This window comes from Borostomias antarcticus (assembly GCF_949987555.1).
Source record: "Borostomias antarcticus genome assembly, contig: scaffold_509, whole genome shotgun sequence".
NCBI lineage: Eukaryota > Metazoa > Chordata > Actinopteri > Stomiiformes > Stomiidae > Borostomias > Borostomias antarcticus.
In genome coordinates this window covers 1-27,156 of record NW_028175551.1, presented here as the reverse complement: position 1 = coordinate 27,156, position 27,156 = coordinate 1, and the positions used below count along the sequence as shown (strand labels likewise).

The 27,156-nt window shown below is 51.1% G+C and overlaps 3 protein-coding genes across 3 annotated transcripts; 2 read left to right on the top strand and 1 right to left on the bottom strand.

Moving 5' to 3' along the window:
• Window positions 1-6,935: 6,935 nt before the first annotated feature.
• On the top strand, window positions 6,936-14,765 carry LOC311329475 (alpha-1,3-mannosyl-glycoprotein 4-beta-N-acetylglucosaminyltransferase C-like; the record flags this gene model as incomplete). Its single annotated transcript, XM_084463319.1, has 3 exons — window positions 6,936-7,089; window positions 8,156-8,410; window positions 13,867-14,765. Coding segments are annotated over 3 exons (1,308 nt in total), but the record flags the coding sequence as incomplete, so codon positions are not given.
• Window positions 14,766-18,722: 3,957 nt separating this feature from the next.
• Window positions 18,723-21,994, bottom strand: cfap126 (cilia and flagella associated protein 126; the record flags this gene model as incomplete). Its single annotated transcript, XM_084463318.1, has 5 exons — window positions 18,723-18,980; window positions 20,180-20,338; window positions 21,618-21,689; window positions 21,798-21,860; window positions 21,968-21,994. 5 exons carry the CDS (start codon window positions 21,992-21,994, stop codon window positions 18,723-18,725), a joined length of 579 nt encoding a protein of 192 aa, XP_084319444.1.
• Window positions 21,995-25,849: 3,855 nt separating this feature from the next.
• Window positions 25,850-26,705, top strand: ccnq (cyclin Q; the record flags this gene model as incomplete). Its single annotated transcript, XM_084463317.1, has 2 exons — window positions 25,850-26,054; window positions 26,518-26,705. The coding sequence occupies 2 exons, from the start codon at window positions 25,850-25,852 to the stop codon at window positions 26,703-26,705; spliced, it is 393 nt and encodes a 130-aa protein (XP_084319443.1).
• Window positions 26,706-27,156: the final 451 nt, after the last annotated feature.

Sequence of the window (27,156 nt, the reverse complement as noted above, 5' to 3'; positions counted from 1 at the left end):
TTCTTGCTCTCTGGGAGTGTAAGGGCTTTGCATAGCATGAACTGACATCAAGGGTAAAGCTGCTTCACTAATGTCACCCCTCCTCCCCCCCTCCTCCCTCCCCCTCCCTCCCCCCCCCTCCTCCCTCCCCCCCCTCCCCCCCCTCCTTCCCCCTCCCCTCCTCCTTCCCCCCCCTCCCCTCCTCCCTCCCCCCCCTCCTCCCCCCTCCCTCCCTCCCCCCCTCCCTCCCCTCCCTCCCCCCCTCCTCCCCCCTCCCTCCCTCTCCCCCCCTCCCTCCCTCCCTCCCCCCCCTCCTCCCTCCCCCCCCCACGGTGAGGAAGCGAGTCTCTCTTCCTCTCTTCTCACTCACTCATTTAGTTTACCTGAGTTGGTTGCCGGGATGGAGCTGCTACATTTTTCCTATTAAGTTTACTGCGAATTGAACGAAAGTAAAATTGTAGATAATTTGAAGTGTGGTCTAATTAGACAGTTTAGTCACACGCTTCCTGGCGCGCGCTGCGCGTGCACGGTGGAGTCTGACATTGTTTGGCTCCTCGCATCCATGCGCGCTCTTTACACGCATCACTACGGTAAGACTCTTACATGGGTTTCTAATGTTGATTTGTTGACCCGACTTTACGGTAGTTTGGTCTGCGAACTAGGCACTGAACTGTAGACCGATGTGACCAGGTTACTGGATGTCAAACTCCTGGGAGGCGTATTGATGGATCTGTCCCTCACCCGGGTGGAAGTGTCCCTCACCCGGGTTAAGGGACTTCAGATCGACCCGTGTGCGTTTGCCTGTTCAAACTAGACACTAAACTAAAAGTAAAATGAATGTTACTTTATAGCCTAGATAAAAAAAATAATAATTAAAGTGCACATTAATGTTGTCCCCCACCCACGATGCATGTTCCTTTGTGAGGATGAATGAGTGGATCTGTGATATTTTATTCATGAATATGATGACATGTTTGAAGTATTATTCATTGTAATAACGCCGGAGCTCTGCATGTGTGAGAAGTAGAAGTTCCCCTGAACACTTACTGAAATGTTCCGAATATCGCTGATCACTTCCTCAATAATAATTCTAGCAAAGCAATGCACACCAGACAGGTTTTATATTTTTGGGTTGTGGTTAAGCAGCTCTGCTCAGGTGCGTGTGGGTCTCACCCTCGTTAGACCGATCTGATGCGCGGTTTACCGCAAACAAACACAGGCTCGTGTGGATGAGGCTCGTGTGGATGAGGCTCGTGTGGATGAGGTCTTTTCTAAGAGAATCTCTGTATTAAACGAGGAAGATGAATGAATCAGAAGGGGCAGAATATCCCGCACACTGTCTAACTTGCTATTCAGGTTTTTAATGTTCTCGGTAGGGCTACTAGACCAGTTGAGCTCTTTAAGCTGCATACCATCTGTTGCTTAATAATGGGAAACTAGAACAAAGCCTATTGGTAGACGAGGCAGGTCGACCAAACAAGTTCAGCCCGTAGCCCGTCTGTATCATTAAAGGTACCCTTAGTAGGATCATTAAAGGTAACCTTAGTAGGAGTGTCCGCTGTGAACGTGGAAACGTCTCCCCTCCACGAGGGTCGCTAACGGCTAGACGCTGCTGTTCTCCAGGTACACGGTTCACCGATTGTATTTCTATGATGTATTCTGTAAAGATTGTTGTTCTGGGGCAGACGATATATAATCTGACCAGGCTAGCCACGTTGCTGTGCTGGACCGTAGCCACGAGGGTCGCTAATGGCTAGACCGCTGTTCTCCAGGTGGGAATAACCGGCCAGAGGTATGAGACGACCCGGACAGCTTCTTTCTTTAAATGACACAACGCAACACTCACGAGTTCTACTGTTACACCAACACCTGAGTGGAGGTATCATTTGTCATGGTAGGGGATGCTGCATTTTCCATGAAAAATAATATTATGAAGTCATCCCCTGGGGACCATCTCCACAAACAGCAGCGAGTGTTTAATTACAGGCTGTCAAGCGTCAGGAATGTGGTGGAGAACTGCTTCAGCATCCTGTCCCCTGGCTGGAGGGCCCTTCTGAGCAGGGTCCTCCTTCAGCCTGAGAAGGTGGACAAGGTGGCGCTGACCGCGTGCATCCGGCACAACTTCCTCCTCACAAGGGGACAGAATCAACCCTGAGCGACGGAGGAGCAGGGAGGCGCAGAAGGCCTTGGAGGAATAGGGACACCTGGGGGTAACAGAGGACCCAGGGATGCATACATTCTCTGTGACAAGCTGGCTGCTTCCTTCAGCTCCCCAGAGGGAGTCTGGCCTGGCAGGAGGGAAGGGTGTAGCCAAACCAACCGCCCTCATACACACCTATACCCCCTAGAACTCCTCCTCACCAGTCTATACCACCTGGAACTCCTCCTCACCAGTCTATACCACCTAGAACTCCTCCTCACCAGTCTATACCACCTGGAACTCCTCCTCACCAGTCTATACCACCTGGAACTCCTCCTCACCAGTCTATACCACCTGGAACTCCTCCTCACCAGTCTATACCACCTGGAACTCCTCCTCACCAGTCTATACCACCTGGAACTCCTCCTCACCAGTCTATACCACCTGGAACTCCTCCTCACCAGTCTATACCACCTGGAACTCCTCCTCACCAGTCTATACCACCTGGAACTCCTCCTCACCAGTCTATACCACCTGGAACTCCTCACCAGCCCATCTGACAGTCAGTTCTGTAAGAGACCTGCCATAATTTGTATTCAAAATGAAGTCAGTTAAACGTGTTTTTCTTGTGTTTGCCCAGAGGGTAGAGTAGCTATACTGAGCACGGGGAGCAGAAGGGTGAAGAAGCTCTAAGCTGGATTAACAGCTGGAGTGAGAATACATCGCTTGTCTAAAGTGCATGAGTCAATCATTGCCCAGTGACACTAAGCTAGTAATGTATTGAAACCAAATTGACATTTGCTATTCATCCAAATGGTGTGATGTGTTCATGCCACGGCTGGTAGGTCAGAACCTGTAATGTGGTGCTGAACCAAACAGGCTGGTTGGAAGAACAGCAGGACATGTAGGTAGAGCAGCTCTCATGTGTAGGTAGAGCAGCTCTCACCAGGACATGTGTAGGTAGAGCAGCTCTCACCAGGACATGTGTAGGTAGAGTAGCTCTCAGGACATGTGTAGGTAGAGAAGCTCTCAGGACATGTGTAGGTAGAGCAGCTCTAGAACAGCAGGACATGTGTAGGTAGAGCAGCTCTCAGGACATGTGTAGGTAGAGCAGCTCTCAGCAGGACATGTGTAGGTAGAGTAGGTCTCACCAGGACATGTGTAGGTAGAGCAGCTCTCAGGACATGTGTAGATAGAGCAGCTCTCAGGACATGTGTAGGTAGAGCAGCTCTCACCAGGACATGTGTAGGTAGAGCAGCTCTCACCAGGACATGTGTAGGTAGAGTAGCTCTCAGGACATGTGTAGGTAGAGCAGCTCTCAGGACATGTGTAGGTAGAGCAGCTCTCACTAGGACATGTGTAGGTAGTGTAGCTCTCACTAGGACATGTGTAGGTAGAGCAGCTCTCACCAGGACATGTGTAGGTAGAGCAGCTCTCAGGACATGTGTAGGTAGAGTAGCTCTCAGGACATGTGTAGGTAGAGCAGCTCTCAGGACATGTGTAGGTAGAGCAGCTCTCAGGAGGACATGTGTAGGTAGAGAAGCTCTCAGGACATGTGTAGGTAGAGCAGCTCTCAGGACATGTGTAGGTAGAGCAGCTCTCAGGACATGTGTAGGTAGAGAAGCTCTCACCAGGACATGTGTAGGTAGAGCAGCTCTCACCAGGACATGTGTAGGTAGAGCAGCTCTCAGGACATGTGTAGGTAGAGCAGCTCTCACCAGGACATGTGTAGGTAGAGCAGCTCTCACCAGGACATGTGTAGGTAGAGTAGCTCTCTCTCTCTCACCAGCTTTGAAAAGTTTCCGTCTTTTATCAGAGTTGGTGAGTGCTAGGATCTTCACATGTTGTTTTTTCAAGGATGATAAAAGGCATGGTTGCTCTTCATAGCAAAACATTTTTACAGAAAATAGCACAACAGATTAACAGAAAATCATTCCATCCCCACACTAGTGTGTCCTGTGGTTGTTCTGTTGTGTTTGGTCTGTGGCCCAGTCCCAATGTCCACCCTTGCAGACTCGCAGACTTAAGAGCGCGCTCCCGCGAAGTCCGCGAGGGCTTAGGGGTGTCCCAATGTCAACTCGGCAAGTGCGCGAGGGCTCTCCGGCAGCCATTTTGAGCCCTTTATGGCCCCTTCCCGTAAGTCTGCATTTCTGCAGACTTAGCCCAAGGGAATTACCCACAGTTCATAGCGTCGTGACGTGAAACACGGGGTTACCTGAAGAACAGCCAATAAACAAGCACGGACAGATCAACCAACCGTAACGTTCACGTTAAAGAACAAAATATGTTTTCATGTTTTCAGCTGGACTTGCTTATCTGCACAAGTAGCCTTATAATTAATTTGGTTTCATTATTTTTAAGTATGGGTTATTAACCCCATGGGTTTGTATAATGTGATTTGTTTAAAAATATGTAGGCTATGGTTATAATCATAGATTTCTGTTGCTCTAAATCATATGATTGCCCAGTTAAAAGCAGTATGACATTAATTACCCATTTCGGTGCAGTGTTCTTTGAATTGAGATTTCCAACATGAATATGGAAAGAGTTGTGAGGTGCAGGAATGTGTATACATAATATATTATCATTCTTAAGTTAATACTTTTGGATTCATCACAAACAAGAATCACAGGCAGTAATGTAGGATCGATGCGATCCTACTAACAAATACTGGGTTGGGTTGATATTTGATCGCAGATGCGATCGCATATGACCACAAAATGAAATGATTTCAAGTTGAACAAATGTTTTGAGGGTAACACAGAGAGTTCTGATAATGTAAAGGGGATTTGACTCAGCCAAAATTAATTTACACGAAGGCCTACAAGAAAAACATGTACAATTTACAAATTGATTTAAAAAAAGCCCCACGCCCACAATAGTAAGAAATATGTTTTCACGTCAACGTAATATGATGTCACAAGTGCTGTCCCATTCCTTGTTATACCAATTCGAGCCCTTGCAGCCTCTCACACTCGATCACTTCACCAGGTGACGTCAATAAGTCTGTGAGGGCTCAGGGCTTGAGGGTTTAGGGGGGACATTGGGACTGGGCCTGTCTGTCTCCCTCAGGTGTTCAACAGTGTGTGCACGTCCTCCCCTGTCCCTTGTGTCCTGTCAATCATCGTTGGTCCGATCATCCTGTGTCCAATCGCCTCGTCTCCCTGCCATGTGTGCCCCATTGTGTCCAATCAGATGTCCGTCCACCTGTCCTTTATATATCTCCTCCTGTCCTTTGTTGGGAGATGTTGTCCTTGTGTTCCCTGTTTGTTGCTCGTCAGTCTTTAGCTAGTTCTGTCTTAGAAGCCTGTTATAGTTTGTTATAGTTGACTTTATATTTGAGTGTACGTGCCCTCTGACACACAGGGGAAGGGATTAGGTAAGACGCCCTGGGCGTGCATACCATCACGTAGTCTGAGATCTGTTATAGACACCAGACTAGGAGCGGGCGCCACCCCTTGTATTTTAGGTTAGGGTAGATTGTGGTTAGGTAGGTTAGATAGTTAGTTAGGTAGGTTAGATAGTTAGGTAGGGTAGATTGTGGTTAGGTAGGTTAGATAGCACCTTTATATTAATTGCTTTGATTTGGCACCTTGTTCCCTGTTGTGATCCTTTATTTAGCCTTGAAATAAAGAAGGTGGAGCTTATTTATTGATGGTTGATCTGGATGTTGTGTTGTGCACATCCACCGTGGTCCTAGTGTTGGGCCCTGCATCACCCTACACATTACAGGGTTGGAACAAAAACGTTAACACTAAACAATTATTTTACATTCTATATCCTCCCGTGAAATACAACGTTATAGTGAGCTGATTGTCATGGCGACAGACGGAGGGGCTTGTGAGTCAGGTGTTGTGGCAGGAAGTGGCCCCGCCCACAAGTATTGTTATCTGGCTCCTGTTTTCCGTTTTTAATCACGGTCGTGTAGAAGTCTTGTAGCCTCCGCCTCACAGGAAAACACTTCCTGTTCACACGTCTTTAACCTCTGAATGCAGATGTAACGGTCATCAGCTGACCAGTCCTGAATGCAGATGTAACGGCCATCACTGTCCTAGTGAAACGGTCACCAGCTGACCAGTCCTGAATGCAGATGTAACGGTCATCACTGTCCTAGTGAAACGGTCACCAGCTGACCAGTCCTGAATGCAGATGTAACGGCCATCACTGTCCTAGTGAAACGGTCACCAGCTGACCAGTCTTGAATGCAGATGTAACGGTCATCACTGTCCTAGTGAAACGGTCACCAGCTGACCAGTCTTGAATGCAGATGTAACGGTCATCACTGTCCTAGTGAAACGGTCACCAGCTGACCAGTCCTGCTGTTTGTGCAAAGCTCTTTTTTATTTTTATTTTTGAGGAATTCTGGCCTCCAGGCTACTAATAATGAACCCTCTTTCAAAGTCACTAGAGAGACACACACACACACACACACACACACACACACACACAGACTGTTCCCAGGTTATTCACGTGTGTGTGTGTGCGCGCGTGTGTTTCAGGGGAGATGTTTTGCCGCAGACCCAGGATCAGGAGCGTTGTGATTGGAGGAGCAGCGTGTGTCTTTTTCACCATCCTCTACATCTATAACCCTTTAGATCCCGACAGCACTGTGAGTACAATCACACACACACACCTGCACACCACATACACACACACACCTACCTACACACACACACACACCTACCTACACACCGTGCTCAGTGCTCAGTTCTGCCGGGGTCTAAAGAGCCAGACACACAGATGGACAGTAATAGACAGACGGTTCATCCAATCACCTGCCAAGTAGTTTTGAAAGTGCCCGCCCTTTTCCAAACAGTTTCCAACGGAGAGTTCCCAGGTGGTTACAGGAAGAAAGCCTGGCGGCTATGATGCTGCCCCTCTGGAGGCTGAGTCCTGGGTGGACCAGGGACGATATCTGCCCCTCAACGTCTCCTACAGCCTGCTGGCTGGAACCCCACCCGCAGAGAAGAGTGAGACACACACACACACACACACACACACACACACACACACACACACACACACACTCAGTAAGCACTTAGCAGAACAGGCTCATAGAGAATGGCGCAAGGCAGAGGTGGGGAGACAGAAAGCAGAGAGCCGAGGGTAGAAAGGGGAGGGGTTGGCTGGGTAGGGACAGCTGACTACACAGAGTGGGGAGGAGCTAGTCATGGGGAGGCAGGGGCCTTTCCAGGAGCCATAGGGGGGACTTTTGGCCGAGGACGGGAGGGGGGGTTCTCTGGGACCTGCTACAGGGTGGCCTGCAGGAGACAGGGGGAGTCCACAGGACATGTATAGAGGGAGAGACACTAGGGAGGAGGGAGGAGGACAGGGTTAGTGGCTGTACTGGACATCCACAGCAGACACGGGGGTATCTATCGGACTCAGGGAGGTCTGCTGGTGACAGTGGGGCATCCACTGGACCTGGTTAGAAGGTAGGAGGGAGAGAGAGAGGCACTAGGGAGAGGGGAGGCAGAACAGGGTCAGAAGCACGCAGAACCATAAAAACCACACGGATATTAAAACAGAACGTTCCAGTTGCAGGGAAACCAGTATCAGTATTCAAATCTAAATACACACACAGGATATCAATGTATACAGATGATTCACAGTTAGGCTGGAGGCTAACTTTCTGTCTCTCTCTCTCTCTCTCTCTCTCTCTCTCTCTCTCTCTCTCTCTCTCTCACTCACTCACACTCTCTCCGCCTCTCCCTCTCTCTCCCTCTCTCTCTCTCTCTCACTCACTCACTCACACTCTCTCTCACTCTCTCTCTCTCACTCACTCACTCACTCACTCACTCACTCACTCACTCACTCACTCACTCTCCCTCTCTCTCTCTCTCTCTCTCTCTCTCTCTCTCACTCACTCACTCACTCACTCACTCACTCTCTGTCTCTCTCTCTCTCTCTCTCTCTCTCTCTCTCTCTCTCACTCACTCACTCACTCTCTCTCTCTCTCTCTCTCTCTCTCCCTCCCTCTCCTCTCTCCCCCTCTCTCTCTCTCTCTCTCTCTCTCTCTCTCTCTCTCTCTCTCAGAGTTTCTGACGGTGGGCATGTCGTCGGTGAAGCGTCCTAAAGGCAGCTACCTCCTGGCCACGCTGCGCTCCGTCTTCTCTCGCTCGTCCCCCGCCGAGCGCTCCTCCATGGTGGTGGTGGTGCTGCTGGCCGACTTCGATGCCCAGTGGAGGGCTTCCACGGTGGGGGAGATCAGGGCCGGCTTCGCCCCCGAGCTGGAGCAGGGGCAGCTGCTGGTCGTCCACGCGCCGCACCAGTACTACCCTCCCCTGACAGGTAGGCAGCAGTACTACCCTCCCCTCACAGGTAGGCAGCAGTACTACCCTCCTCTCACAGGTAGGCAGCAGTCCACCCCTCCCCTCACAGGTAGGCAGCAGTACTACCCTCCACTGACAGGTAGGCAGCAGTACTACCCTCCCCTCACAGGTAGGCAGCAGTACTACCCTCCCCTCACAGGTAGGCAGCAGTCCACCCCTCCCCTCACAGGTAGGCAGCAGTACTACCCTCCACTCACAGGTAGGCAGTCCACCCCTCCTCTCACAGGTAGGCAGCAGTCCACCCCTCCCCTCACAGGTAGGCAGTCCACCCCTCCACTCACAGGTAGGCAGCAGTCCACCCCTCCTCTCACAGGTAGGCAGCAGTACTACCCTCCACTCACAGGTAGGCAGCAGTCCACCCCTCCCCTCACAGGTAGGCAGCAGTCCACCCCTCCCCTCACAGGTAGGCAGCAGTACTACCCTCCACTCACAGGTAGGCAGCAGTACTACCCTCCCCTCACAGGTAGGCAGCAGTCCACCCCTCCTCTCACAGGTAGGCAGCAGTCCTACCCTCCCCTCACAGGTAGGCAGCAGTCCACCCCTCCTCTCACAGGTAGGCAGCAGTCCTACCCTCCCCTCACAGGTAGGCAGCAGTACTACCCTCCCCTCACAGGTAGGCAGCAGTACTACCCTCCTCTCACAGGTAGGCAGCAGTACTACCCTCCACTCACAGGTAGGCAGCAGTACTACCCTCCTCTCACAGGTAGGCAGTCCACCCCTCCACTCACAGGTAGGCAGCAGTACTACCCCTCCCCTCACAGGTAGGCAGCAGTACTACCCTCCCCTCACAGGTAGGCAGCAGTACTACCCTCCACTCACAGGTAGGCAGCAGTACTACCCCTCCCCTCACAGGTAGGCAGCAGTACTACCCCCCCCTCACAGGTAGGCAGCAGTACTACCCCTCCTCTCACAGGTAGGCAGCAGTACTACCCCCCCCTCACAGGTAGGCAGTCCTACCCTCCCCTCACAGGTAGGCAGCAGTCCACCCCTCCCCTCACAGGTAGGCAGTCCTCCCCTCCTCTCACAGGTAGGCAGTCCACCCCTCCTCTCACAGGTAGGCAGTCCACCCCTCCTCTCACAGGTAGGCAGTCCTCCCCTCCCCTCACAGGTAGGCAGCAGTCCACCCCTCCTCTCACAGGTAGGCAGTCCACCCCTCCTCTCACAGGTAGGCAGCAGTCCTACCCTCCTCTCACAGGTAGGCAGTCCACCCCTCCACTCACAGGTAGGCAGCAGTCCTCCCCTCCTCTCACAGGTAGGCAGCAGTCCTCCCCTCCACTCACAGGCAGCAGTCCTCCCCTCCCCTCACAGGTAGGCAGCAGTCCACCCCTCCTCTCACAGGTAGGCAGTCCTACCCTCCCCTCACAGGTAGGCAGCAGTACTACCCTCCCCTCACAGGTAGGCAGCAGTACTACCCTCCCCTCACAGGTAGGCAGCAGTACTACCCTCCTCTCACAGGTAGGCAGCAGTACTAGCCTCCTCTCACAGGTAGGCAGCAGTACTACCCTCCCCTCACAGGTAGGCAGCAGTACTACCCTCCTCTCACAGGTAGGCAGCAGTCCTCCCCTCCTCTCACAGGTAGGCAGCAGTACTACCCCCCCTCACAGGTAGGCAGCAGTACTACCCTCCCCTCACAGGTAGGCAGCAGTACTACCCTCCCCTCACAGGTAGGCAGCAGTACTACCCTCCTCTCACAGGTAGGCAGCAGTACTACCCTCCCCTCACAGGTAGGCAGCAGTACTACCCTCCTCTCACAGGTAGGCAGCAGTACTACCCTCCTCTCACAGGTAGGCAGCAGTACTACCCTCCACTCACAGGTAGGCAGCAGTACTACCCTCCCCTCACAGGTAGGCAGCAGTACTACCCTCCACTCACAGGTAGGCAGTCCACCCCTCCTCTCACAGGTAGGCAGTCCACCCCTCCTCTCACAGGTAGGCAGTCCACCCCTCCTCTCACAGGTAGGCAGTCCTCCCCTCCTCTCACAGGTAGGCAGCAGTCCACCCCTCCTCTCACAGGTAGGCAGCAGTCCACCCCTCCACTCACAGGTAGGCAGTCCACCCCTCCTCTCACAGGTAGGCAGTCCACCCCTCCTCTCACAGGTAGGCAGTCCTCCCCTCCTCTCACAGGTAGGCAGCAGTCCACCCCTCCCCTCACAGGTAGGCAGCAGTCCACCCCTCCCCTCACAGGTAGGCAGCAGTACTACCCTCCTCTCACAGGTAGGCAGCAGTACTACCCTCCCCTCACAGGTAGGCAGCAGTACTACCCTCCACTCACAGGTAGGCAGCAGTCCTCCCCTCCTCTCACAGGTAGGCAGCAGTCCTCCCCTCCACTCACAGGCAGCAGTCCTCCCCTCCCCTCACAGGTAGGCAGCAGTCCTACCCTCCACTCACAGGTAGGCAGCAGTCCACCCCTCCCCTCACAGGTAGGCAGCAGTCCACCCCTCCCCTCACAGGTAGGCAGCAGTACTACCCTCCACTCACAGGTAGGCAGTCCACCCCTCCTCTCACAGGTAGGCAGTCCACCCCTCCTCTCACAGGTAGGCAGTCCACCCCTCCTCTCACAGGTAGGCAGTCCTCCCCTCCTCTCACAGGTAGGCAGTCCTCCCCTCCTCTCACAGGTAGGCAGCAGTCCACCCCTCCCCTCACAGGTAGGCAGCAGTCCACCCCTCCCCTCACAGGTAGGCAGTCCTGTTCAGGGGACAGACCAGCCATCACTGGATCAGCTGTGTCCCTCAGGACCGTCCCTGTCGTAACGAGAGACTCAGGGGACAGACCAGCCATCACTGGATCAGCTGTGTCCCTCAGGACCGTCCCTGTCCTAACGAGAGACTCAGGGGACAGACCAGCCATCACTGGATCAGCTGTGTCCCCCTCAGGACCCTCCCTGTCGTGACGAGAGATTCCAATTAAACATTCTAATTAAAGACAGACAGCCTGAAAGCGTTTAACCAGAACGCTCTACCTGCCCAGACATGTGAGGTTCTCAGGTTCTATGGATGGTTCTTATGGGTTGCCGGTTCCGCTGGTGTTTCCCAGGACTGGATCTTCTACCCAGGAAGTCTGTCGTCCCATGCAGGAAGAACCAGACATGGGTCCAGTCCCATGCAGGAAGAACCAGCACACTGTGCACAGGGGTCCAGTCCCATGCAGGAAGAACCAGCACACTTTGCACAGGGGTCCAGTCCCATGCAGGAAGAACCAGCACACTTTGCACATGGGTCCAGTCCTGCCAGAAGTCCTCCACTGGCATCGCAGTCCTGATGGTGGCGCTACAGCAACAGTCTAAAGTTAATTTTTAAAAGAAAATCCTAACAAATCATCCGTACCTGCTGTCACTTTGCACCCACCAGTAGAGTAGAGATCCATCTGCTCGTTAGTGCAGCAGACCTGTAACGGGTCACGGGTTCAACTCCCCGTCATACTGTTTCAGGGTAGTAGGCTACTTTTAGAATTCTATTAAATCGTTAAGGAAAGACATATTTTCTGTTATTTGTATTATTATTATTATTAGTAGTAGTAGTAGTAGTAGTATAAGTATTATTTCATTACTTTTATTCCCCAACAATGTAACAACAGCGATGGTACAGTAGCCTCTCCCTCAAGGTCTGTAGCTGTGCACTTTATAGAATAGTTGGTGAAAATGCGTAGGTCAGCTGATCAGCTATCAAAACTAAATCCCATCAAACAGGTTTTTCTAGCTTCCCGTTGCAAAACAAACCTCCCAGTCGCAACTGACAGTCAAGTGGTTGCATTTCTTCTGAGCCAGTCAGAAATCAAAATATTTAATATTTCAAAAGTCAAAAAATGTATCCTATCTGGAAAATATCGGCCCTATTATTATTATTATTATTATTTCTTTTACAATGAAACAGCTGATGCACAAGTAATTGATCCATTTTTAAAGCGAGTAGCCTGGTAGAATGAGAGAATGAGCAGTAGTAGCCTGGTCAGTTTGTTCCAGCTGCCGTGGGCGGAGGGAGGCGCAGCCCAAGCAAGGCAACGCACGTTTATTTATACAGCACATTTCAGCAACAAGGCAGTTCAAAGTGCTTTACATGAGACATTAAAAGCATCAAGACAAAGGGCAACACATAAAAGGTCATATAAAACCAAATGCAAAAAAGGACACTTTTCTTTATCACAAACTGAAACCTTCTCTCTCTCCACTCACTCACTCACTCACTCACTCACTCACTCACTCACTCACTCACTCACTCACTCACTCACTCACTCACTCACTCACTCACTCACTCACTCACTCACTCACTCACTCACTCACAATGTCCTTCTGTATAGCTGCTCGCTGGCTTTTCACCAGTGCCTCAAACATCCTTTCTGAGCAAGAGACCACATCAGCTGTCAGTGGCCTACTGTTGTGTCACTAGGCACACCTTGCACCACAAATACAACTTCTCCATTTCCAACATACATTTCCTTCTTTCTCTTCCTCCCTCAACATGCAGTAAGGTTTGGGGGTTCAACTCCCCGTCCTACCGTGTGATGTGAGTAGGTTTAGGGTTCAACTCCCCGTCCTACCGTGTGATGTGAGTAGGTTTAGGGTTCAACTCCCCGTCCTACCGTGTGATGTGTGAGTAGGTTTAGGGTTCAACTCCCCGTCCTACCGTGTGATGTGTGAGTAGGTTTAGGATTCAACTCCCTGTCCTACCGTGTGATGTGAGTAGGTTTAGGGTTCAACTCCCCGTCCTACCGTGTGATGTGAGTAGGTTTAGGGTTCAACTCCCCGTCCTACTGTGTGATGTGTGAGTAGGTTATATCCTACTGTTAGAATTACATTCAATTGTTTTTTTTATTCTAGTAGTTATTCCTAAACTCATGGTTGTGTCGTAGACTATCTCAGATCTCATGGGCTATTCTTTGCTTAAAGGTATAATATGTAATATGTGGATTATTTCCCCCATCTAGTGTCTAAGGATAAGAACTGCAACAACACAACGTATTGGTTGCTAAAATGCCAGAGAATGCACTGTTTCAGTCATACTGTGATAAGATCTTCACTGAGAGGAACATAACGTTACACTAATCAGTAATCACAATCAAGTATTTCAGAGTGCCATGTAATAAGTTAGGTTAGATGCTGTAGTGTGGAGATGACGTTAGGTCTCGTTACTCTGCGGCCTCCGCAAAGCCCTAAGGATGTATTATTTTAATCCACATATTACATATTATACCTTTAAGAAATCCTAACTTTCTTATACCTTTTTTTCAAAAGTATTTTTTAATTAGTTTTAAAGTTTTATCATTTTAACGACCCGCGGATACCCAAATGCACTGTATGACACACACACACACACACACACACAGTAGGCTACACAAACAGACACACAGTAACCTGGATCTACACACTCTTGTGTGTCTTTCCCTCCTCACATCTAAGGGTGCCGGTTCTTGTTCCCTCCAGGTCTGAAGAGGAACTTTGGCGACGCCGCGGACCGCGTCTCCTTCCGCTCCAAGCAGAACGTGGATTACGCGTTCCTGCTCGGGTTCAGCCAGGGGCGGAGCCAGTACTACCTGATGCTGGAGGATGACGTGGACTGCAGCCTCCACTTCCTGTCGGCCATCCGAGAACACGTGCGCGAGCAGGAAGCCAAGGCCGTTGCCTGGACGACGCTGGAGTTCTCCTCGCTGGGCTACATCGGTAAACTCTACCGCTCCGCCCACCTCCCCATGCTGGCCCGGCTGCTCTTCCTGTTCTACCAGGAAATGCCCTGCGACTTCCTGTTGGGTCACTTCCGCGTTCTCCTGGTGAGCCAGAAGGATCCCATCCACTTCAAACCCGCGCTGTTCCAGCACATGGGAACCTTCTCCTCCTTCCTGGGGACCCACAACCGCCTGAAGGACGAGGACTTTGAGGAGGGTCCGTACTCCAACCCCCCCGCGTCCTCCGTCCACTCAGACATCCCCGTCTACCAGGGACACCTGCCCAGCCACGCCTACCTGCCCGGCACGCGCTTCTTCTGGGGCCGGGCGCCGGCGGAGGGGAGCCAGCTGACCGTGGTCCTGAGGGAGCCGGCCGTGGTGACGGCGGTGCGCGTGGAGACGGGGTCGGAGGCGGGGGCTGACCGGCTGGCGGCGGGGGCGGTGGAGCTGGGGTCCGGCGCCACCGGGGCCACCTGCCGCGTGTTCCACCCGCCGCTGGGGGAGATCGGGAAGGACGGACGGTTCGAGATGCAGGAAGTGGAGAGGAAACACGGCTCCGCCTCTTCCTGTCTGAGGATACGTGTCACCGGCACTCAGACAGACTGGGTGATCATCAGAAAAATCATCATCCGAGAATTAAAAGGTCCAAAACAGACCTGAACACAGCTGAAGTGTTGGGTGACTGTAATGTTGAGTTGAAGTGTTGGGACTGTAATGTTGAGTTGAAGTGTTGGGACTGTAATGTTGAGTTGAAGTGTTTGGACTGTAATGTTGAGTTGAAGTGTTTGGACTGTAATGTTGAGTTGAAGTGTTGGGACTGTAATGTTGAGTTGAAGTGTTGGGACTGTAATGTTGAGTTGGGACTGTAATGTTGAGTTGGGATTGTAATGTTGAGTTGGGATTGTAATGTTGAGTTGCCTGCTCCTTGATCACAGTGCTGTTTGTACAGAATCACACCTGCACCCAGATACTTTACTTTGAAAATGAGTGAAATTAATATTTGATCAAGGCATGCAAAAACAAATGTTTACACAAGTCATATTTCTATTGTTGCTTCACCTCTCTGGACCTCTGAGTGAACTCACTTTCTTGTGGGATAATACATTTGGGTCATTTAACAAACTGGATGATTGATTTGTTCAAAAGTCAAACCAGGTTTGATCTAATTCAATAGACCAGATGTCCCTGTTCTATTCAACCACATTCAGCCCTGACAAACACACACGCACACACACACACACACACACACACACGATGAACAAAAACACCTGACCACAGTATTGACTCATTGAACTGCAGGTTTGTGATGTGTGAAGAGCCAGGAGGACGGGCTGCACGGTCAACATATCAGCTTTATCTGAGTACTGATTAGAACAGTGATATTCTGATTAGACCAGTGATATTCTGATTGAGAACAGTGATATTCTGATTGAGAACAGTGATATTCTGATTAGACCAGTGATATTCTGATTGAGACCAGTGATATTCTGATTGAGAACAGTGATATTCTGATTGAGAACAGTGATATTCTGATTGAGAACAGTGATATTCTGATTGAGAAGTGATATTCTGATTAGACCAGTGATATTCTGATTGAGAACAGTGATATTCTGATTGAGAACAGTGATATTCTGATTGAGACCAGTGATATTCTGATTGAGAACAGTGATATTCTGATTGAGAACAGTGATATTCTGATTGAGACCAGTGATATTCTGATTGAGAACAGTGATATTCTGATTAGACCAGTGATATTCTGATTAGACCAGTGATATTCTGATTGAGAACAGTGATATTCTGATTGAGACCAGTGATATTCTGATTGAGAACAGTGATATTCTGATTGAGAACAGTGATATTCTGATTAGAACAGTGATATTCTGATTGATTGAGAACAGTGATATTCTGATTGATTGAGAACAGTGATATTCTGATTAGACCAGTGATATTCTGATTGAGACCAGTGATATTCTGATTAAGAACAGTGATATTCTGATTGAGAACAGTGATATTCTGATTGAGAACAGTGATATTCTGATTAGACCAGTGATATTCTGATTGAGAACAGTGATATTCTGATTGAGAACAGTGATATTCTGATTGAGAACAGTGATATTCTGATTGAGAACAGTGATATTCTGATTAGAACAGTGATATTCTGATTGAGAACAGTGATATTCTGATTGAGAACAGTGATATTCTGATTGAGAACAGTGATATTCTGATTGAGAACAGTGATATTCTGATTAGAACAGTGATATTCTGATTGAGAACAGTGATATTCTGATTGAGACCAGTGATATTCTGATTGAGAACAGTGATATTCTGATTGAGAACAGTGATATTCTGATTAGAACAGTGATATTCTGATTGATTGAGAACAGTGATATTCTGATTGATTGAGAACAGTGATATTCTGATTAACCAGTGATATTCTGATTGAGACCAGTGATATTCTGATTAAGAACAGTGATATTCTGATTGAGAACAGTGATATTCTGATTGAGAACAGTGATATTGTGATTAGACCAGTGATATTCTGATTGAGAACAGTGATATTCTGATTGAGAACAGTGATATTCTGATTGAGAACAGTGATATTCTGATTGAGAACAGTGATATTCTGATTAGAACAGTGATATTCTGATTGAGAACAGTGATATTCTGATTGAGAACAGTGATATTCTGATTGAGAACAGTGATATTCTGATTGAGAACAGTGATATTCTGATTAGAACAGTGATATTCTGATTGAGAACAGTGATATTCTGATTGAGAACAGTGATATTCTGATTGATTGAGAACAGTGATATTCTGATTGAGACCAGTGATATTCTGATTGAGAACAGTGATATTCTGATTAGACCAGTGATATTCTGATTAGACCAGTGATATTCTGATTGAGAACAGTGATATTCTGATTGAGAACAGTGATATTCTGATTAGACCAGTGATATTCTGATTAGACCAGTGATATTCTGATTGAGAACAGTGATATTCTGATTGAGAACAGTGATATTCTGATTAGACCAGTGATATTCTGATTGATTGAGAACAGTGATATTCTGATTGATTGAGAACAGTGATATTCTGATTGAGACCAGTGATATTCTGATTGAGAACAGTGATATTCTGATTAGACCAGTGATATTCTGATTGATTGAGAACAGTGATATTCTGATTAGACCAGTGATATTCTGATTGAGACCAGTGATATTCTGATTGAGAACAGTGATATTCTGATTGAGAACAGTGATATTCTGATTGAGACCAGTGATATTCTGATTGAGAACAGTGATATTCTGATTGAAAACAGTGATATTCTGATTGAGACCAGTGATATTCTGATTAGACCAGTGATATTCTGATTGAGACCAGTGATATTCTGATTGAGACCAGTGATATTCTGATTGAGACCAGTGATATTCTGATTGAGAACAGTGATATTCTGATTGAGACCAGTGATATTCTGATTAGAACAGTGATATTCTGATTGAGACCAGTGATTATGTAATTATTATGGTATCATGTAATGCACATATACTCTACCAGGTCAGAGTCTAGAATGCATTAAACCAAGCCATGATATAGAGATGTCCACACACCCACACACACACACACACACACACACACACACAATGAACAAAACAACCCATGCTTTAGTTTAGCTTCGCAGTTTACTGGCCTACGATTGTGACTACATGTCTTCAGGAACTGTGAGACAGACAGGTCAGGAGAGACAAGAGGGAGACAGCGCAGGAGAGACAGGAGGGAGACAGCGCAGGAGAGACAGGAGGGAGACAGCGCAGGAGAGACAGGAGGGAGACAGCGCAGGAGAGACAGGAGGGAGAGAGCGCAGGAGAGACAGGAGGGAGACAGCACAGGAGAGACAGGAGAGAGACAGCGCAGGAGAGACGGGAGGGAGACAGCGCAGGAGAGACGGGAGGGAGACAGCGCAGGAGAGACAGCGCAGGAGAGACAGGAGGGAGACAGCGGAGGAGAGACAGCGCAGGAGAGACAGGAGGGAGACAGCGCAGGAGAGACAGGAGGGAGACAGCGCAGGAGAGACAGGAGGGAGACAGCGGAGGAGAGACAGCGCAGGAGAGACAGGAGGGAGACAGCGCAGGAGAGACAGCGCAGGAGAGACAGGAGGGAGACAGCGCAGGAGAGACAGCGCAGGAGAGTCAGGAGGGAGACAGCGCAGGAGAGTCAGGAGGGAGACAGCGCAGGAGAGACAGCGTAGGAGAGATAGGAGGGAGACAGGAGGGAGACAGCGCAGGAGAGACAGGAGAGACAGGAGGGAGACAGCGCAGGAGAGACAGGAGGGAGACAGCGCAGGAGAGACAGGAGAGAGAGAGCGCAGGAGAGACAGGAGGGAGACAGCGCAGGAGAGACAGGAGGGAGACAGCGCAGGAGAGACAGGAGGGAGACAGCGCAGGAGAGACAGGAGAGAGAGAGCGCAGGAGAGACAGGAGGGAGACAGCGCAGGAGAGACAGGAGGGAGACAGCGCAGGAGAGACAGGAGGGAGAGAGCGCAGGAGAGACAGGAGGGAGAGACAGGAGGGAGACAGGAGGGAGAGAGCACAGGAGAGACAGGAGGCCGTGTCAGGAGAGAGATCACGGCTCCGTCTGAGCTCTCTGGCTGGCTGGTCTCTCTCTTCCAGCACTGGCTCCAGTTGTTGGTCTCTCCACAGACGCGTCTCCCCGGGAGGCAGCTCTCTCTGAGGAGGCCTGGCTGGCTGGTCTCTCTCCCCCCTGGGAGTGCTGTCTCTCTGGCCCGCGTGAGGGCGGGGCCGGGGGTGGGGCCAGGTGGGAGGGGGGCGTGGCCGCGCCCTGGCTCTGCTCAGCTGGGTCCTGTGGACCTGCGTTGGCCTGCTGGGAACAGAGAGAGACAGGCAGGTGACCACAAAGAGAGAGACCAGCAGGTCCGTGCACGTGGACGCGCACACACACACACACTAGGACAACAGGAACACACAAGACCAGCCTGCCTCATCAACCGCCATCATTAAATCACTTCCTCCTTGCCATGACTCAGCATTCTGGGCAATAAAACACACGGGTTGAGCTCAGCTCACAGGGCCTGGTCACTACTACAGGATGACCCACTGTGGGTTTAAACCCATAAGGTCCTGGTCACTACTACAGGTTGACCCACTGTGGGTTTAAACCCATAAGGCCCTGGTCACACTACTACAGGTTGACCCACTGTGGGTTTAAACCCATAAGGTCCTGGTCACACTACTACAGGTTGACCCACAAGAGCTGAAAACCAGCCAACGTTATTAAAACATCTTCCCTCCAGCACTGCTCTGGTTGTGTTCATGTCCAAGAAGTTTTACAGCTCACTTCTCTGGCCCCCAGGTCAACTGGTTTTACAGCTCACTTCTCTGGCCCCCAGGTCAACTGGTTTTACAGCTCACTTCTCTGGCCCCCAGGTCAACTGGTTTTACAGCTCACTTCTCTGGCCCCCAGGTCAACTGGTTTTACAGCTCACTTCTCTGGCCCCCGGGTGAACTGGTTTTACAGCTCACTTCTCTGGCCCCCGGGTCAACTGGTTTTACAGCTCACTTCTCTGGCCCCCGGGTCAACTGGTTTTCTGCTTCCCTTTGGGAAATGTAGGGGTGGGACCGATACTGTGTCTGTCTCCTGATTCCTTAGCGTGAGGCAGCTTGATGTACAAGTCCACCCCTGGACATGACGCTAGTATGTACAAGTACCCCCCCTGGACATGACACTAGTAAGTACAAGTCCACCCCTGGACATGACACTAGTAAGTACAAGTCCACCCCCTGGACATGACACTAGTATGTACAAGTACACCCCCTGGACATGACACTAGTATGTACAAGTACACCCCCTGGACATGACGCTAGTATGTACAAGTACCCCCCCTGGACATGACGCTAGTATGTCACAGGGACTCACCCCCAATCCAGCCCTTGATGCTGAGTGCCAAGCAGGGAGGCAATGGCAACCATTTTTATAGTCTTTGGTGTGACTCGGCCGGGGATCGAACCCCCAACCTCCCAATCTCAGGGCGGACACTCTAACCACAAAGCCAGGTTGCTCACCTGTGTGGTGGTGGGGGGGAGGGTCTGCTGGGGGTCCAGCCCCCAGGCGCTGAGCCTGTTCCTGCCTTCATCAGAGCGACTCGTGGGATTGATGGAGACCGCTGGGATTCGAGCCGGCAACTCCCAGGTTCCCCTGAAGTCTGGCCATGCGCTGCCCCTCTGCACGCACACACACACACGCACACACACACACGCACACATACACACACACACACACAGAAGCATTTTTAGAAGATGGCTCGTATAATCCACAACCAATCTGTGGCAACTGCAGTCATCACATCTCGGTAGGCAGTAAGCATATGAATTATGAAAAATTGCAGGGTGTGTGTGTGTGTGTGTGTGTGTGTGGAGGGGTGAAGGGCTCATGCCTTCTCAGCCACCGGCCTAGAAGGTAAAACCCCACTACGTCATCAGAACCATCTCTGAGCTCTGGCTGACAGAGTCCGGAACAGGACAGACCAAATATGGTCATACGTCATGAGTAGCAGACAGACTCAGGGATGTAGAAGATGAGGGTGAGGGTTAGGGTCAGGGTCAGGGTTAGGGTCAGGGTCAGGGTCAGGGTCAGGGTTAGGGTCAGGGTTAGGGTCAGGGTCAGCGAAGGGGCAGCCTGTGAGCTCAAAGGCAACGAGAGAAGAGGGCCTCTCACTCCAAAGAATGTGGATTCCTGTACAAAGTATCTCCTGATTAATATCATAAAACGTAGTGTGTGCACTGGTTGAGGAGCCAGGCCCCAGGGTCAGAGGTCGGGGGGGTATAGAGGTGCTCACATACTAACCAACTATTCAATGGGGGCGGCGGTATAGCTCAGTTGGTAGAGCGGGTCGTTCAGTGATCGTAGGGTCGGTGGTTCGAATCCCGGCTCCTCCTGACTACCTGTCCAAGTGTCCTTGGGCAAGACACTGAACCCCAAATTGCTCCCAATGAGCAGGCAAGCGCCTTGCATGGCAGCTGCCACCATTGGTGTGTGAATGGCGCTCCGGGCCAGTGTAACAACTGGGTGGGGAGCGCGTTACTAATGCAGTACCTATACCTAACGATGCTAGGATTCATCCATATAAACGGAGAACCTAGTGTACATGCTGGACAGGGAAGGTGGACAGTACAGGTTAGCTGATCCAGTGATGGCTGGTCTGTCCCCTGAATCTCTCGTTACGACAGGGACGGTCCTGAGGGACACACAGCTGATCCAGTGATGGCTGGTCTGTCCCCTGAGTCTCCGTTACGACAGGGAGGGTCCTGAGGGACACAGCTGATGTGGTGAAGAATCTAGTGAGGTGTCGTGTAGGTGACCTGCCTTGTGCCTGTTAGACTCTTAGGAGACCAGGTGCACTGGTCAGCTGACCAGAGACCACAGGTCCACAGCGTGTGTGTGTGTGTGTGTGTGCGTGTGTGTGTGTGTGTGTGTGTGTGAGATAGGCTCTCTCACCTTGACCTTCACTCCTGGAAGAAGATGTCCACGGTCACTGGCGATGAAGCAGGTGTAACCCTCCGCTGCACATGGTCTCTACACACACACACACACACACACACACACACACACACAGATAACAGATGCTGTCTAACTGCAGTACGATGTTGTGAGCTGCCTAGCCAGTGGACGAGCTTAACTTACTTGTTTGAAGCTCTTTGGCACAGTCCAGTTCTGCAGCTTCTGGGACTTGAAAGCATTTTCATACTAAAAGAAAAAAAGACAACAAAAAGAACAACAACGGCAGAATGAAACGTTGCTTTAAAGTTGATTAATTAAATCATTTGATCAAATCCTTATTGTCTGTAGCCCACCTGGTTAGCAGAGTAGCTGGATGACATGTCGGTTCTTCTTGGTCTATGTTTATACCCGTGTTTACCCGTGTTTACCCGTTGCATAGCAGCAGCCCAGCGATGGAGCAAGTAGAACCTAGAACGTCTGGTAGCGTTCTAGAAGAGAACCCGCGAGCTGTACAGAACATTGATTGCCGTTATGAATAGCCGAAACATTTCTTAATAATCTTGATTATTTTTTTAAAATCGTTTAAACCTTTCAAATCATATGTTTTGACGTGGCGTTATATGGCGGTAGTGCAACCGGGTCTGCAGCTGGGTGGCTTTATAAACCCCGGATAGAAGAGGACTGGCCAGTAGGGGGCAGCAGAGCCCTGTATTGAAGCCACAGTGAGGGACTATGGGCTGGAGGGGATGGAGTTCACTAGGTCCGCCCCAGTTAGTTGGGTGCCCCCATGGATGTATTAATTAAACGGGTGCCCCCTTGGCTCTTCCCTGAAGTGACCGTGGACAGGTGCGTTCTGGAGAGAAAGCATGGATGGCAGCCGGGTGAAGTGGGTTTGAACACGGGCAGGTATCTGCGTGCGAGTTACTACGGGTGTGTGGAGATCTACACTGACGGGTCAAAGGATGAACTGGATAGAGTGGGGGTTGGTGTGTATGTCCCGGGTTCGAAGTGGGTCTTTCGAAGCGGCTGTCTGATATGTTATCTGTGTACACGGCTGAAATGGTGGCGGTCATCCTTGTGTTGCAGTGGGTGGAGGAGGTCAGACCTGATAGAGTGGTGGTGTGCACGGACTCCAAATCGGTGCTGGACAGTATACAGTCCACCCAGTCCGTCAGAGAGGATCTACTTATTGAATTGTATCCCAGTTTGTTTAGGCTTCACAGGGGGGGGATAGACGTGCAGTTTTGTTGGGTTCCGGCACATGAGGGGGTGACAGGGAATGAGACTGCAGACAGACTGACTAAGGTCATCTCGGTGCCTGTTCCGCTCGGGAAGGGAGAGGGGAAAGCGGTGATTAGGAGGAAGGGATTTGAGTTCTGGCAGAAGAGGTGGGATGAAGACCAGAAGGGGAGGGATGAGGACCAGAAGGGGAGGGATGAAGACCAGAAGAGATGGGATGAAGACCAGAAGGGGAGGGATGAGGACCAGAAGGGGAGGGATGAAGACCAGAAGAGATGGGATGAAGACCAGAAGGGGAGGGATGAGGACCAGAAGGGGAGGGATGAGGACCAGAAGGGGAGGGATGAGGACCAGAAGGGGAGGGATGAAGACCAGAAGAGATGGGATGAAGACCAGAAGGGGAGGGATGAGGACCAGAAGGGGAGGGATGAAGACCAGAAGAGATGGGATGAAGACCAGAAGGGGAGGGATGAGGACCAGAAGGGGAGGGATGAAGACCAGAAGAGATGGGATGAAGACCAGAAGGGGAGGGATGAGGACCAGAAGGGGAGGGATGAGGACCAGAAGGGGAGGGATGAAGACCAGAAGAGATGGGATGAAGACCAGAAGGGGAGGGATGAGGACCAGAAGGGGAGGGATGAGGACCAGAAGAGATGGGATGAGGACCAGAAGGGGAGGGATGAAGACCAGAAGAGATGGGATGAAGACCAGAAGGGGAGGGATGAGGACCAGAAGGGGAGGAATGAAGACCAGAAGAGATGGGATGAAGACCAGAAGGGGAGGGATGAGGACCAGAAGGGGAGGGATGAGGACCAGAAGAGATGGGATGAGGACCAGAAGGGGAGGGATGAGGACCAGAAGGGGAGGGATGAAGACCAGAAGAGATGGGATGAAGACCAGAAGGGGAGGGATGAAGACCAGAAGAGATGGGATGAAGACCAGAAGGGGAGGGATGAGGACCAGAAGGGGAGGGATGAAGACCAGAAGGGGAGGGATGAGGACCAGAAGGGGAGGGATGAAGACCAGAAGGGGAGGGATGAGGACCAGAAGGGGAGGGATGAAGACCAGAAGAGATGGGATGAAGACCAGAAGGGGAGGGATGAGGACCAGAAGGGGAGGGATGAGGACCAGAAGGGGAGGGATGAAGACCAGAAGAGATGGGATGAAGACCAGAAGGGGAGGGATGAGGACCAGAAGGGGAGGGATGAGGACCAGAAGAGATGGGATGAGGACCAGAAGGGGAGGGATGAAGACCAGAAGAGATGGGATGAAGACCAGAAGGGGAGGGATGAGGACCAGAAGGGGAGGGATGAAGACCAGAAGAGATGGGATGAAGACCAGAAGGGGAGGGATGAGGACCAGAAGGGGAGGGATGAGGACCAGAAGAGATGGGATGAGGACCAGAAGGGGAGGGATGAGGACCAGAAGGGGAGGGATGAGGACCAGAAGGGGAGGGATGAAGACCAGAAGAGATGGGATGAAGACCAGAAGGGGAGGGATGAAGACCAGAAGAGATGGGATGAAGACCAGAAGGGGAGGGATGAGGACCAGAAGGGGAGGGATGAAGACCAGAAGGGGAGGGATGAGGACCAGAAGGGGAGGGATGAAGACCAGAAGGGGAGGGATGAGGACCAGAAGGGGAGGGATGAAGACCAGAAGAGATGGGATGAAGACCAGAAGGGGAGGGATGAGGACCAGAAGGGGAGGGATGAAGACCAGAAGAGATGGGATGAAGACCAGAAGGGGAGGGATGAAGACCAGAAGGGGAGGGATGAGGACCAGAAGGGGAGGGATGAAGACCAGAAGGGGAGGGATGAAGACCAGAAGAGGTGGGATGAAGACCAGAAGGGGAGGGATGAGGACCAGAAGAGGTGGGATGAAGACCAGAAGGGGAGGGATGAAGACCAGAAGAGGTGGGATGAAGACCAGAAGGGGAGGGGGGTGTCACAGGGTGCAGAAGTCAGTTATGGTGAAGAACTACACTGCACAGACCCGGAGGGAGGAAATCGTCATGGCGAGACTCAGGTTTGATCACACGGGACTGAACGGCACCTTGTTTGTACTGGGGAAAAGGGGGAGTGGTACATGTGGGCACTGTGGAGCTGCAGAAAACACTGAACATGTTCTGTTGCACTGTCCCACCTATGGAGTAGAGAGAGAGACTCCGGGATAGGGTCAGAGAAGCAGGTCGGGAATGGACTTTGAGGGGTTTACTGGGCACGGAGGGGGAGGGGGTAGGAATCTGCAGGAAGGCTCTATTTACTTTCTTGGGTGACACACGGTTGTGGGGCAGACTGTAGTCTGTGAGCACTAGGATGATGACATGATGATGCACACTCTTGTCCAGTAGGTGGCGGTGTGCACCTTTAAGCTGTTTGCGATCCGCCATACAACCCAAGGAAGAAGAAGAAGAAGAAGAAGCAAAGCTGCTGACCAGATTCGCCCCGTAGAATGAGAATGTTGTCGGAAGTAGGGTTCCATCATGTCTGCGCATGCGCGCAAGTGTACAGCGAACTTAGCAGAGAGAGTAGCAGCTAGTCAGAGAGAGAGAGAGAGAGAGAGTAGCAGCTAGTCAGAGAGAGAGAGAGAGAGTAGCAGCTAGTCAGAGAGAGAGAGTAGCATAGCATGTTTACTCATTCTTGGGATGTTTGGTTGACCGGTCGTTCATCAAGTAACGGATTCGGAGCAGAGATGAATTAGAATTAGCACTTTCCGTGTGTGAGTGAGACGAGCAGAGCTGCTTAACGTTGATAGTGCTAACTCGCTAACGCTCCTCCAGAAGCGTGCTAGACCCGTGCTAGCTAACGTTAGCATACCTGTTGCTAGGGTTGGGGTTGGCCGTGTTGATAACGACAGCTGTGTTGCCTGAGTTGTGGTTTAACTACTAGTCAGAAGAGAGAGAGAACCTGACCGGGGACTGAGAGAACCTGACCGTGAACTGAAGAACCCCTGGAGAGAGAACCTAACCCCGGACTGAAGAAGCCCCTGGCCGCGCCATGGAGGGACCCTCTCGGCTAGCGGGGACGGGGAGGAGGGACCCCCGGGATGGAGACGTGGATCTGGGGACGGGGAGGAGTGACCCCAGGGACCCCCGGGATGGAGACGTGGGGACGGGGAGGAGGGACCCCCGGGATGGAGACGTGGATCCCACCCGGGACATGAAGACACATTTCCGTGTCTGCCGCTTCATCATGGAGACCGGTGCGCTAATGTTCACTTATACCTAGCTACTGTGCTGGCTTACTAGACTAGCTCACGATGCACCACACATGCATGCTAACTTTATATGCCCCCCCACGGCGAGGATGTGCATAAACAGCCCTCTGCTCAGGTCCCAGAACAGGAGAGAAGACACGACACAGTCTGACAGCCTGTTCTGCAATATTGGGACTAACGCATTAGTGTTGACTTAAGATCGATCATTTGCATTGTAGACTCTCTCTCTCTTTTGCTCACTCCTTCCTCCCTCCCTCTCTCCCTCCCTCCCTCCCTCCCTCCCTCTCTCTCCTCTCTCTCCTCTCTCTCCTCTCTCTCCTCTCTCTCCTCTCTCTCCTCTCTCTCCTCTCTCTCTCCCTCCCTCCCTCCCTCTCTCTCTCTCCCTCCCTCCCTCTCTCCCTCTCTCTCTCTTTTGCTCACTCCTTCCTCCCCTCTCCCTCTGTTTCAGGGGTGAAGCTGGGCATGCGCTCGGTGCCCGTGGCGTCCGCCTGCGTGCTGTACCACCGTTTCTTTGAGTGCGTGAGCGTCGGCGTGTACGAGCCCCACCTGGTGGCCATGAGCGCACTGTACCTGGCGGGCAAGGTGGACGAGCAGCACCTACGCACCCGTGACATCATCAACGTGAGCCACAGGTGAGCGAGCATACTTCTACTTTTCACTACCAGTTTTGCACACAGTACACATCCAGTTGGGACATACTACTTTGTCATGACATTGCGCCTTGAAATTTGGTCACATCCGTCGCTGTCCATGAAGTGACATTCGTCTACAGCTGTCACGACTCGCACATGTGACGCACATTTCCGCTGCGCACAGGATTGTGGGTCAGAATAGCCAGAAAAGCCTGCTGGCTTGCAAACTGCAAAACACGACCGGATGTAGTTGGACATCCTGGTATTTTTGCCAAACTGCATGTGGCATACTATGTATTGGGACATACTACATCAGTTTTTGGCATACTATATAGTATAGAAGTATGCTATTCGGAGTGCAGCCAGTGACACTGAAGGTGAGAGAGGCAGTGGTCCACTAGTAGCTCGTAGCGTCGTGCTACACGCCACACAAACATGCGTGTGTGTATGTAACC